This window comes from Anguilla anguilla, chromosome 11 (assembly GCF_013347855.1).
Source record: "Anguilla anguilla isolate fAngAng1 chromosome 11, fAngAng1.pri, whole genome shotgun sequence".
Lineage (NCBI taxonomy): Eukaryota > Metazoa > Chordata > Actinopteri > Anguilliformes > Anguillidae > Anguilla > Anguilla anguilla.
In genome coordinates this window covers 36,110,729-36,124,382 of record NC_049211.1, presented here as the reverse complement: position 1 = coordinate 36,124,382, position 13,654 = coordinate 36,110,729, and the positions used below count along the sequence as shown (strand labels likewise).

At 45.3% G+C, this 13,654-nt stretch overlaps 2 protein-coding genes across 2 annotated transcripts; one reads left to right on the top strand and one right to left on the bottom strand.

Moving 5' to 3' along the window:
- The first annotated feature begins 71 nt into the window (after positions 1 to 71).
- LOC118208178 (ubiquinol-cytochrome-c reductase complex assembly factor 2) lies at positions 72 to 3,353 on the top strand. The gene is made up of 4 exons (XM_035382591.1): positions 72 to 256; positions 2,495 to 2,569; positions 2,942 to 3,011; positions 3,155 to 3,353. Exons 1-4 carry the CDS (start codon positions 119 to 121, stop codon positions 3,262 to 3,264), a joined length of 393 nt encoding a protein of 130 aa, XP_035238482.1. The 5' UTR covers positions 72 to 118; the 3' UTR covers positions 3,265 to 3,353.
- Positions 3,354 to 4,365: 1,012 nt separating this feature from the next.
- tspo (translocator protein) lies at positions 4,366 to 11,929 on the bottom strand. The gene is made up of 4 exons (XM_035383459.1): positions 11,773 to 11,929; positions 8,485 to 8,659; positions 7,324 to 7,465; positions 4,366 to 5,852 (listed from the first exon to the last, which is right to left on the bottom strand). The coding sequence occupies exons 2-4, from the start codon at positions 8,655 to 8,657 to the stop codon at positions 5,673 to 5,675; spliced, it is 495 nt and encodes a 164-aa protein (XP_035239350.1). The 5' UTR covers positions 8,658 to 8,659; positions 11,773 to 11,929; the 3' UTR covers positions 4,366 to 5,672.
- Between the last annotated feature and the right edge of the window lie 1,725 nt (positions 11,930 to 13,654).

Genomic DNA, 13,654 nt, shown 5'->3' with positions numbered 1-13,654 from the left:
CGGGAAACTTCACCTACATCAGAGAGAAAAGGGCGGGTCATTGTTGCCAATCACAAAATTGAACTTTGAACTCTTATTAATTCCCTCCCAGCTAGTTGAGCTCCTCTCACGTAGCAGTATGGCTGCTACTCGATATCGGCGATTCCTTAAACTCTGCGAAGAGTGGCCGAGAGACGAATCTAAGAAAGGCCGGGATTTAGGGACTTTTCTACGACAGAGGGTGGCTCATGCGTTTCGGGAGGGTGAAAACACACAGGTAACTGCTAATGTAGTTAGCGCGCTAATAATTGCTGTTGTCCGGAGACTGTCCGTAGTTGCACGGCCAATGTCACTCATCGTGACCGCGTTTACTAGCGAATTTTGGGGGAAGAATTCGAAAATGACAGCGAACTATATATGAAACAATATAACTTCATATTTGTATGGTGCTATTATAGCAAGGCCTTTGTGCAGTGGGTTATTTGGAAGGTTTTGAGAACGACCTCTAGAAAGGTTTGTCAATCTGGTTATGTCTGCTATTGCTATCAGCAACCAGGTTCTCTGCCAAGCGTCAACTTTTCTGAAGTAATAATCTATTGCCATTGAAGGTTGCATACATTGTATTGAAGTCTGCGGTTCGAACTACCGGTCAGAACCACCAGTTTTATACTCCAATCATTGTACACTTTAGATCATTTTACCCACAGCTTCGACACATCCTGTTACTTAGCCCAAATGTGTTTAATTGACGTTATGCTGATTGAATGACAAAAGCAGGCCAAGTGTAGGTTAGTTAGCTAGTTAATAGTAGGGACAACAGCTACTAACAAAATACAAAAGCTATTTACCTAGCTAGCTGACAGAGGTGGAGAACTGTTTAGTATACATTGCATTATAGTCATTTGGCAAACACTCCCAGAATAACGTACAATGATAATCTCATGAATACCACAATGTGATCTCACCAAGAAGGCACAGAGGCTCAACGTTTAAGTGTATTTACCAAACAACAATTTTTTTGTTGGAACTAAAGACAGGACCACTACACCGCTAACCTATCTTTACAAAGCTATCTCCAGCATTTTCGAATAGCAAATCCAAAGAAAGAGAAAAAGAAAGGTTATCCCAGTAGGGGTTGGATCATTTAGTGGCAGCTGGCGGGCACCAGTGGCAGCTCCAGTGGCTGCTGGGTTTTCCTGCCAGCTGGCTTCACCCGCCAGCTAGTCCGGTGGGTGTCAGTGGCGGTCTTAGTGGCAGTTGGCAGAGTGGCAGTTAGTCTGGCAGGTGTCAGTGGTGGTTTTGGTGGCAGCTGGTGGACTCCAGTGACAGCTGGCGGACTCCAGTGGCAGCTCCAGTCGCCGGACTGGGCAGCATTATGCGACTGTGAGTGGAACCTTGTGAAGCGGCATTGACAGCACATTTGGAGTCGACTACCAGACAGATGGTATTCCCAGAAATCCCTCCTCATATTATAAGTTGTTGGATAATCCAACATGACCATTTTGTTCACCATTGAAAACACTTATCCAGACAGCTAGACAGTTGTCATTCTGGTTTGATTAAATAAAGGCATTTTGTGTTGTGATCGCACAAACACGGTAATGCTATAGTAGCTATTAACACTAGGTTTTAGCCTACATTTCTTCTAAAATAGGAACCATTTTACAAAGTTGAAATAATTGGAAATTGCCACTAAAAGCCACCACTCCACCAGCTGCCACCAAAACTGCCACTTGCCACCAACACGCACCAGACTAGCTGCCACTCCAGCTGCAACTAATTGATCCTACCCCCTCTCGGTTATCTAGAGTGGGTCAGGGGAGCCATGGTGCAGTCTGAAGAGTCTGAAGTGTCTGAACAGTCTGAAGAGCCTGTATTAGAAGATCGGCAGGATTTCTGTTGTTCTGTCTGCTGTGGGAAGATGGGAAGGGTTTCTGCTGTTCTGTCTGCTGTGGGAAGATGGGCAGGGTTTCTGCTGTGGGAAGAAAAAAAAAAATTAGGGTGTACAAGTCACACTTATACCTAAGCAAAGTTATACCTATTGTAGCTCTCTTGCAGGAATGTTGTAAAGCACTTGTCTCTGAGTTCTGTAATGCACTTGTTGTAAGTCGCTCTGGATAAGAGCGTCTGCTAAGAACCTATAATGTAATGTAATGTAAAGATGGGCAGGGTTTCTGCTGTCCTGACTGCAGTGGGAAGCTCATTCCTCCACCAGGGGGCCAGAACAGTCAAATATGCAGGATAACTGTACTGAGTATAACATGAAACCCTCCCAAATGTGGAACATTGATTGAAGTTAAAAAAAAAAAAAAAAACCTGTTCAGGGTTTTCCTCTGGGCAGTTATCCAGTGAACTCTGTAATCACTGCTTTGCGAAATACCCTCCTGCTGTCATTATATCAGTACCCTGCTGTTGTTTAGTCTGTTTCAGCCCTCCTTTTTAAAACCAGAAATAATACAAACGTTCCAGCATTGACCTGATCCCGTGTGCGCTTTTGTTCTCATGTTACCTTCAGATATCGGACCCGGAGAAGTGCGATCAGATGTACGAAAGTTTGGCTCGCATCAACAGCAGCTTCTACAAGGAAAAGGTGAGTTTTGCGTGGTCCGGTGCACACCAGTCATCTGTGCACACGCCTCTCAGATTGCATTGCTCACGCCGGTTCGATCCCCCGCCTGGGCGTGTTGAAGTGTCCCTGAGCAAGACACCTAACCCCTAATTGCTCCCAACGAGCTGATTGGTATTCAAGCAAGTACCTCTGCTACGTCTTTGTTAGCAGAGGTACTTAAGATGCCTGTTCTGTACATTACTGATAGTGTACAGATAATCTGCCATTTAACAAGTATCAATAATGGGACACAAGCCCTGGATGGGTTTTAAGACCCCATTAGGGTCTAGCACTGGAATGATTTGTACAATTCAGACAGCTTGTTTTTCTGATGATCCTCTTGTGCGTTTCCAGTTCCCACGTGCAAAGGACACAAGCTTCACAGGTGTGACAGTGGAAGAATGCAGAGTCCTTTTATCGACAGGTAAAGCATAAGCAAAAAAAAAAAAAAAAAACTTTACCTTTTTACCGTTTTACCTTTAATGCGGTCTTGGTTTTTCTTATTGTACAGCACTATTGTAACTGTTAGTAAATGTAAGTTTGTAAAATGGCTTCCCTGTCCTGTAGGCAGTATGCAGCAGATGGACGAGGAGAAGAAGGGCCTGTGGAAAACGCTGATGGAACGCTTTTCCTCAAAGTCGCCAGAAGAGGGCGCTGAAAAGGCCACAGAGAAGTAGCACACTTGGAAGTAACGGACCTCAGCTCAATAGTATATATATGTTTCTCCTTCATTAAATTTTTAAATTAAAGGCTTTTTTTCTCATTATCAGTAGATATGTTTTTATTTGAAAAACAGATCAATTCCAGAAGTGCCATAATGTTTTGTGTTGTCCTGTATACCCTGAGCACACACCTGATTTTAAGAGTGAGTCTGGGTCTAGTATTTTAGCTGCCATTGTTTTTGGTTCCTTACAAAACAAGTAATGTTCTAGGAATTGTGAAATTTTTACATAACATCTGCACTTTTCCTCACAAAAGGAACTTACGGAGGATCTCTGTGCAAAGTAAACGTGTAAAAGGTGCTATTCACTTTCTGAATGAAGAGAGCAAGGGTCTAACATTAACACAGAGGAAGAGAATCTGACTTTTACCCATCAGTAACAAACAGGGATTGATGAAAGATTCATGTGTGAAACATTTGCTCAGCCTGCAGAACAGTGGTCTGCCCATGTTTGTATATTTGTCTTGGTGCAGATGGATCTTGTATACCAGTGCATCTCAAGCATAACGGGCTAACAGGAAAGTTGGGTTGCTCTGGCATTCTGCCATTGTTACTGTGGGCAACCCCCCCCCACCCCTCCCCAGAACCAGCTGGGGTACACTGAGGTAACCTCTCAGGACAGGGCAGCCTAATTACCTGGGGTAATGAACTTGGGTTGTTCAAAAAACTGCTTGGGAAGTGACCTGAAGTAGAATTCTAGGGATTTGAGGGATTTTCAGTGGTCCAATTCCAAACAAAACAAAACAAAACCCCCTGGACTGTATTTCTGGGGACCGGTGAGTCCATGAGACGAGGGCTTGAGGGGTATATGAAGGGTGAAATGGGATAAGACTAATGACATCACCCAATATGTGATGCGTTTCTGGGAGACGGAGATGCAACCTTACACCTGAACCAGGCACAGGAACTATAACTAGTCACAGGGTGCACTGATGATGAGTGACCCCCCCCCCCCCCCCCATGACTTTTGACACACAGGCATCGCTGATACTTACCTCACTTTCAGTACCAACTTAAACACACCTGCACCAGCCACACAAACGATGCAATCACCTCATTATTTAATATTTAAACTTTAATTGTCAATAAGTATGATATGATATGAAAGACGAAAGTGATTCATATTTGGCTGCAAAAAGTAAAAACAATATAAATTGGCAGACATTGACTTCGCAATATGTGCAATTTCACACAGGTAAGGCTGCCAGTCTAGTTGGTCACACTGGCGGGACTACTCTCTCTCAGGGTCGGGGCTGGGGTCTACTCTCTAGGGCTCAGGCCTGGGGTCTACTCTCTCTAGGGCTCAGGCCTGGGGTCTACTCTCTCTAGGGTTCAGGGCTGGGGTCTACTCTCTCTAGGGTTCAGGGCTGGGGGTATACTCTCTCTGGCTCGGGGCTGGGATCTACTCTCTCTTAGGCCCAGTGTTGGGTTTTGGCTTGGGGTTTACTCTCTCTTGGGCTCAGGGTCGGGGTTGGGGTCTACTCTCTCTTGGGCTCAGGGTTGGGGTCTACTCTCTCTTAGGCTTAGGGTCAGGTTTGGGGTTGGGGTCTACTCTCTCCGGCTCAGGGCTGGGGTCTATTCTCTCTTAGGCCCATTGTTGGGTTTTGGCTTGGGGTTTACTCTCTCTTGGGCTCAGGGTCGGGGTTGGGGTCTACTCTCTCTTGGGCTCAGGGTTGGGATCTACTCTCTCTTAGGCTTAGGGTCAGGTTTGGGGTTGGGGTCTACTCTCTCCGGCTCGGGGATGGGGTCTATTCTCTCTTAGGCCCAGGTTTGGGTTTGGAGTATACTCTCTCTAGTGTTCAGGGCTGGGGTCTATTCTCTCTTAGGCTCAGGTTTGGGTTTGGAGTATACTCTCTCTAGCGTTCAGGGCTGGGATCTACTCTCTCTCAGGCTCAGGGTCGAGTTTTGGCTTGGGGTTTACTCTCTCTTAGGCTCAGGTTCGGGTTTGGGGTCTACTCTCTCTAGTGTTCAGGGCTGGGGTCTACTCTCTCTCAGGCTCAGGGTCCGGTTTTGGGTTGAGGTCTACTCTCTCCGGCTCGGGGCTGGGATCTATTCTGTCTTAGGCTCAGGTTCAGGTTTGGAGTATACTCTCTCTAGTGTTCAGGGCTGGGGTCTATTCTCTCTTTGGCTTAGGGTCAGGTTTAGGGTTGGGGTCTACTCTCTCTAGTGTTCAGGGCTGGGGTCTACTCTCTCTCAGGCTCAGGGTCGGGTTTAGGGTTGGGGTCTACTCTCTCTAGTGTTCAGGGCTGGGGTCTACTCTCTCTCAGGCTCAGGGTCGGGTTTAGGGTTGGGGTCTACTCTCTCTAGTGTTCAGGGCTGGGGTCTACTCTCTCTCAGGCTCAGGGTCGGGTTTTGGGTTGAGGTCTACTCTCTCTTGGGCTCGGGATCCGGGTTGTCTCTCCAGATGCAGTAGTTCAGACAGGTGGCCAGGCAGAGCCACAGCAGGTAAGGGGTCATGAGCAGGGTGGCTGGCCGGCTTATGGGGTACCAGGACACCATGGTGGCCCCCACAGTCCCAGTAAGAAGGACAATGTCAACCAGACCCTGGGAGAGAAAGCAGCATGAGTGAGTCTACTACATACAACACAACACGTATACAATACAGCAGTGGTAACCAACCCTCTTCCTGGAGATCCACCATCCTGTAGGTTTTCACTCCAACCCTAATTTGGCACACCTGATTCTGTTAATTAGCAGCTTAACGAGATCTATAACTGTTGAATTAAGGTTTAAGGTTTATTTTATTTAAGAAAGGGACAGTGCACATTAATAAACATGAGATCTTAGATGCACCATGTAAATGTGCCATATTTAGCCATACAGGCTAATTTTCATCTGTAGTCCCTGGTGTGTGCTTTGTTAGCGCTGGAGTCAAATCCAACAGGACGGTAGATCTCCAGGAACAGGGTTGGTTACCACTGCAATACAGGCTACACACAATAAGCACCTGAGGACAGGACAAGCAGGAGCTGGAACTTTAAATGCAAGTCAGCTGAAGGAGTCTGTGATCATGATACCTGTGGACATTAAAGTAACAGAACTAGCGTTGGCTGATCGCACGTGTAAACATGCTCAATCTAACTTGCAATATAGCCATCGGGAATGAGGGCTCACTTACTCTGCCCAACCCAGAAGCTCTCTATCCAGCAGAAAGTCCATTTGAAACATAAACCCATAGCGGTTTAATAAAATGTGTATTTGAACCTATACGGTCTATGATTTGAACACAGTGGCTGAACAGCAGGGATTCACTGGCTCTGTCCCAGGCCTGAATTGTAATGACACACTTTTACACTTTACTGTTTATTTAACAGACAGGCCTGCATGTCATGAGTCAGTGTCCCATATTCCCATACGTCCCAGGACCTGTAATCAGTCAGATTAACTCATTTTGGCTGAATGTGCTAAATTGCAAATAATTCCTTTAGAAACAAGTTCATTTTAAAAATTTGATTCAATTATGAACTGACGTGAAAGCGGTAAGCTACTAATTGTTCAAGATGTGGACACCTGGTCTTGATCCAAACCTGTGTTGTGCTAATAACTTTTTAAAAAAAACACGCAGGAACTCAATTGAGTGTTTTCGACAGCCGTAAGTGGCCAAGCGATTGGCTGCAGGCAGCAGAACCCAGCACGTGTAGGGGGTTCCAGGGACTCGTGTGAGGACCTCACTCAACTGTCCTACGTGTAGCTGGGGGTGTCTCATGGCGCAGCCTGTAGAGCACTGTCCACATGCTCATTACGAGCCGCGACGTCGGCGGTTCGAATCCCGACCACGCAACCTTTGTCACACCCTCTCTTCCCGTTCTTTCTGTCTCTCTACGCTGTTCTGTCCAATAAAGCTGAAAAAAACCCCCCAAAAAAAAAACTGTCCTACATGTAGCTGTGTGGAGCTGCTCTGGATCTACAGAACTGAAATGCTCACACACCTTTCAGTACTGTACACTCCTTCAGTTTACTTGGCTGTACTGTCGTATGTTTTTCCACCATATTAGAAGGACGAAGGAAAACTTACTGCTGTTATTTTGTGTGCCCCAAAAAAGATGGGTGTCCAGGCCCAGTTTAGGGCCAACTGCAGGCCGTACAGGCCCAAAGGAACGAGGGCCTCTTCCTGCTTGAACCCCCCCAGCTCCTTCCACACCAGGTACGACGCATACCTGCGACAAGAGGAGCACAAACCAGCATCAGGAGAGTACTGTCCCCACCCATCTCTGTGCTCTTAGTCACACACACCAACAGCACACTGTCCCCACCCATCTCTGTGCTCTTAGTCACACACACCAAGAGCACACTGTCCCCACCCATCTCTGTGCTCTTAGTCACACACACCAAGAGTACACTGTCCCCACCCATCTCTGTGCTCTTAGTCACACACACCAAGAGTACACTGTCCCCACCATATCTGTGCTCTTATTCACACACACCAAGAGTACACTGTCCCCACCATGTCTGTGCTCTTAGTCACACACACCAAGCGTACACTGTCCCCACCCATCTCTGTGCTCTTAGTCACACACACCAAGAGTACACTGTCCCCACCCATCTCTGTGCTCTTAGTCACACACACCAAGAGTACACTGTCCCCACCCATCTCTGTGCTCTTAGTCACACACACCAAGAGTACACTGTCCCCACCATGTCTGTGCTCTTATTCACACACACCAAGTGTGCACTGTCCCCACCATGTCTGTGCTCTCTCACAGTCACACACACCAAGAGTACACTGTCCCCACCATGTCTGTGCTCTCTCACAGTCACACACACCAAGAGTACACTGTCCCCACCATGTCTGTGCTCTCTCACAGTCACACATACCAAGAGTACACTGTCCCCACCATGTCTGTGCTCTCTCACAGTCACACACACCAACAGCACACTGTCCCCACCATGTCTGTGCTCTCTCACAGTCACACACACCAACAGCACACTGTCCCCACCATGTCTGTGCTCTCTCACAGTCACACACACCAAGCGTACACTGTCCCCACCATGTCTGTGCTCTCTCACAGTCACACATCATGCGATGCTATCAAGTCCACATGGACCAGAATCCCTGAGGAATGTTTCCAGCACCACGTTAAATCCATGCCATGTTTGTGCATAAACACTGAAGGTTAGCTGCTGGTAGTTTATCCCATGCAGGAGCAGAATGTGCCCAGCAGGAAACAGTACCCACCCCATGCCTGTGTACAGTCCCGTCCACACCACGCCGAACGCTCCGTTTGGGGGTCTCCAGGAGGGCTTTTTCAGAGTGGGGTACCAGGTCTTCACCTCTTTACGGGTAATAAAAGCACCGCAGATGCCCCCCAGGTGAGGCAGTGCTGTCAGTCCCAGCATCGGAGCCCACATGACTGCAGAGAGAGAGGACTGTTACTCAACCCGCTGCATACTAATCCCACATCCCTGCAGAGAGAGAGGACTGTTACTCAACCCACTGCATATTTATCCCACATCCCTGCAGAGAGAGATGACTGTTACTCAACCCACTGCGTATTTATCCCACATCCCTGCAGAGAGAGAGGACTGTTACTCAACCCACTGCGTATTTATCCCACATCCCTGCAGAGAGAGAGGACTGTTACTCAACCCGCTGCATATTTATCCCACATCCCTGCAGAGAGAGATGACTGTTACTCAACCGACTGCATACTAATCCCACATCCCTGCAGACAGCGGGCTGTTATTCAGATCACACTGTTAATAAATAAATCTGATGCAAGGTTTTTTCAGCCATGCTGTGCTGGGTTGCATGGAAAAGGCAACTTTATGATTCTGCCAAAAGCAGGCTATGGGCTCTTATCAGGAACTCTTCCTGTCAAAAAAGGTGTGGTTAGCACTAACATGTACTAGATAAAGAAGGAGTGCGGGCTTCAGAAGGCACGTAGTAGCTCCTGTGAGGGCTGTCTTATACACTACATTTCCAAATGTAGACACCCCTTCTGATTAGTGGTTTTGTCTATTTTAGCCACACCCACCCATTGCTAACAGTTGCATAAAATCAAGCACACGGCCATGCAATCTCCATAGACAAACACTGGCAATAGAATGGGTCGTACTGAAGAGCTCAGTGACTTTCAGCATGGCACTCTCATAGGATGCCACCTTTCCAACAAGTAGGTCTGTCAAATTTCTGCCCTGCTACAGCTGCCCCAGTCAACTGTAAGAGATGTTACTCTGTTGTTGCTCCTACACATGAATATGAGCAAAGCAGTAGGCCACACAAACTCACAGAACAGGACCACTGAGTGCTGAAGCATGTAGCGCATAAAAATCATCTGTCCTCGACTGCAACACTCGCTACAGAGTTCCAGACTACCTCTGGAAGTAATGTTGGCACAAGAACTGTTTGTCAAGTGCTTCATGAAATGGGTTTCCATGACCGAGCAGCTGTACACAAGCCTAAGATCACCATGCGCAATGCCAAGCGTCGGCTGGAGTGGTGTAAAGCACACTGACATTGGACTTAGGAGCAGCAGAAACGCATTCTCTGGAGTGATGAATCACGTTTCACTATCTGGCAGTCGGACAAAATAATCTGGATTTGGCGGAATGCATAGTGCCAACAGTACTGGCCCGAATAGTGCCAACTGTAAAGTTTGGTGGAGAAGGAATAATGGTCTAGGGTTGTTTTTCATGGTTTGGTTTAGGCCCTTTAGTTCCAGTGAAGGGAAATCTTAATGCTACAGCATACAATCACAGAGAATTGTGGGCTTCCACATTTGTGGCAGCAGTGTGGGGAAGGCCCTTTTCTTTTTTAGCATGACAATGTCCCCATGCACAAAGCAAGGTCCATAAAGACATGGTTTGCTGAGTTCAGTGGGGAACAACTGGACTGGCCAGCACAGAGCCCTGACCTCAACCCCATCAAACACATTTGGGATGAATTGGATCACCGACTGCGAGCCACTGTAGAGGACTGTTACTCTTTTTGAAAAAGCAACTTTATGATTTTGCCAAAAGCAGGCCATGTGCTCTTATCAGGAACTCTCCCTGTCAAAAAAGGTGTGGTTAGCACTAACATGTACTAGATAAACAAGGAGTGCAGGCTTCAGAAGGCACGTAGTAGCTACTGTGAGGGCTGTCTTATACACTACATTTCCAAAAGTATGTGAACACCCCTTCTGATTAGTGGTTTCTGGTATTTCAGTCACACCCGTTGCTAACAAGTGCATAAAATCAAACATACAGCCATGCAATCTCCATAAACAAACACTGGCAGTAGAATTGGTCGTACTGAAGATGAATGAGATGTTGAACAAGTAGGTGTGATGTTCAGGTGTTCACATACTTTTGGAAATGTTGTGTACTTCAGCGTACACATGAAAATGGGACAGTTTAGGGTTATTTTATTTACACTTCTGTGGACTACATGTAAAAATGAGCATGTTTAGGGTTGTTTTATTTACACTTCTGTGGACTACGTGTAAAAATGAGCAAGTTTAGGGTTGTTTTACACTTCTGTGGACTACATGTAAAAATGAGCATGTTTAGGGTTGTTTTACACTTCTGTAGACTACATGTAAAAATGAGACTGCTTAGGGTTGTTTTATTTACACTTCTGTGGACTACATGTAAAAATGAGACTGCTTAGGGTTGTTTTACACTTCTGCGCACAACATGTAAATTTTTCTATTTCCAAATTTTTCTCATTTTTTTATTGATTCTCCTCAGTCTTTAATTTGATCAGTTAAAATTTTTATACCTGTTCTTACGTAATTGTTTGAAATATAGCACCATAAGCACAATGTGACCATTTTTTTCATTCTTCATGCCATGCATAACTGAAATAATGTGGCTTAAGTGGGTAAATAATCCCTCTAAACATAAAAAGCACCTAATTATACTACCACCCCACATCTCTGCTGGCTATTTAAAAAGTATATCGCAAGCCAAAAAAGTCTGGGCACCCCTGGCTTAGACTATATTAATATAGATATTTTACAACATCAACTTTTAAACCAGGAACTCGCTCGGAATTCCCTCATCGCGACCATTAAGCGCAATGGCGCAAAAGTCGCTTCCTATTTTTTACCGTCTCTGGTCGCTTCACAGTTTCCAACTGCTTTCCTATCGGCTAGTCTGCTACGCACCACTCTGCTTCACATTAACCTCAAATGCCCTCAAATACTACAGGCAGGACACTTCTACAGTAGGCTATCAAGTAAAGGAAAGTTCCATTAATCAATATTACTCCGTGCTCTCACGCTAATGCAAAGTTACACAAATTAGCTAGCTGCAATAAAATATTGAGAAGATGTTAAATATAAACGTAGCTAGTCTCTCACTTTCAATACGAATTTCTTAATATAGGTGAACGTAAACTTTACAGGACTTATATTTTTAAAACAATGTCAATCAACAAACCGTAACAGCCAACGTTTACTTCCGAACATGAGATTCATTCCTTAAACCGAAGAATGCAGGGTACTCAAACAACCGAAAAGTCAAAAACATTAAGACTTACCTTCGGTTCTACGTTGCTCTACCTAGCTGTCAAATGATAACCAGGGTCACCGTTGGTCAGGCGGCTAGAAAAATGCAAAGAAATTGTGACGCAACCTCTTCTCAACCGTGGTCAAGGAAACGGCACGTTTGCGTCAGATTCTTCCTCCAATCACAGACCTTCAAAATAAAAGTTCGACCTGAGGACTGAAACCTGTTATCTCTACAAACGTTTTCAACAGAAAACACAATTGTGTAAAACACATTTTTTAGAAACACAGTTTACATAAAATAAACAGGCAGTTTTCTAACCTCCATTTACTGCATCTGTATCTGTCATTTTTCTGTCACTCTGTTTTTATCCAACCTGGCAACAGGCTAGTGGCCAAGCCATAATGTTCTAAGAGCAGTCATCCACAAGCTACCAAACAAGCTAATTAATTAAATTGTACAGTGATGCTTATCAGTGGAACTTTGCTCATGGCTGGTGGCCAGAAGCTGTAATACCACAAAATTGACCATAAACTAAACATCTGTAATATAATGCACGTGGTTGGTTCAGCAACACACTGCCTGCTCTCTTGCATACTTATTGAACTTTTTTTTTCTGACTAAATTTCTGTATGCTACTTCTCCCACAGCTTTTAAGCTAGACGTGCCAATTCAACTTTACAATATTCACCTTGGCTCAGAGTAGTGCGCTTGTATAATGCTTTCAATTTGTCCACATGATGGCACCATAATATGTGATTTAAGGGGAAAACTTTCAAACCTCATGCCCCTCACCACATTTGACCAAGTCATGAAATGTGGCACATAGGTCCCTCTCCTCACAAGCAATTTGATTTTCTTGAAGTTTGCTTCAAGAACCCATAAGCTTCACCTAGTTAGATTTTCAGCCATTTTGAATTTTGTGGAAAAACCCTGAAACGAAAGCTGCTCCAGAATGACTGGACCAATATGAACTACAGTTAGCTAGTTAGCTACAGCTAACGCTACCAAGTCTTGGTAAATTATTTCAGTGTGTAAGGTCAAATTTAGACTGTTCCACCCAAACGGCACCTCTGGACTTTAATCACTTTACTGCCGGCACGCCAGTGGAGTCATAAAGATCAGATGGCTGTGACAGACAACAGCAAGCAAACCTCAGGCATGGGGCAGCCTTGTGACCTTTTGATGCCACCAACACTCGTGACTTGAAGGAACAAACGGGCAGAACTCAGGTACCCCTGGGTCAGACGAGAACCTGGTTCACCAACAACGACATTATGCACTGAAAGTAAGCATTATCTGTATGGGAATGTAAATAACTGGGGATAATATGGTGAATGTGGTAGACTGCAAATGACATCAACTGAAATGCTGGAGATATTGTGATACATAGTAGACAGGCACACAAAGCTATTATGAGATAGCATTGGGATGTTATGATCCAAAGTATGGAGGATAAAATACATTTCTAAATAGATATGTATTCCCTACGTAAGAGTTTGGATTACAGAAAGATCACCACCTTGGGCCTCCATAGAAAAGTATCTAAGAGAATAACAGTACATATCTTATTACTGTCACTAGATTTAAGATGGCTCCTCAATGCCTACAGGAGAGGAGGGATCAAACTGTTCAGTTCTCTCTCCCTAGAGGAGTGGCGGGGGGGGGGGGGGGGGTCTCTTGGTGATGGGGATTCCTGTCCAGACCTTATTTGGGCATACAAAGGGAAGTAAGTGATGTGGGAGGCTTGCTCAGGATTGCATTTAACAGAAGGCCAAAGAAACATTCGGGGAGTCTTCTAGTACGAGAATTTTGGGCACACATCAGTACTTTCTTTGTGTTCCTTTTCTTTGTCTTAGTCTGATAGATTGTATGCTTCCAGCATGGCTGGAACTGCCTATCCTTGGTTATTG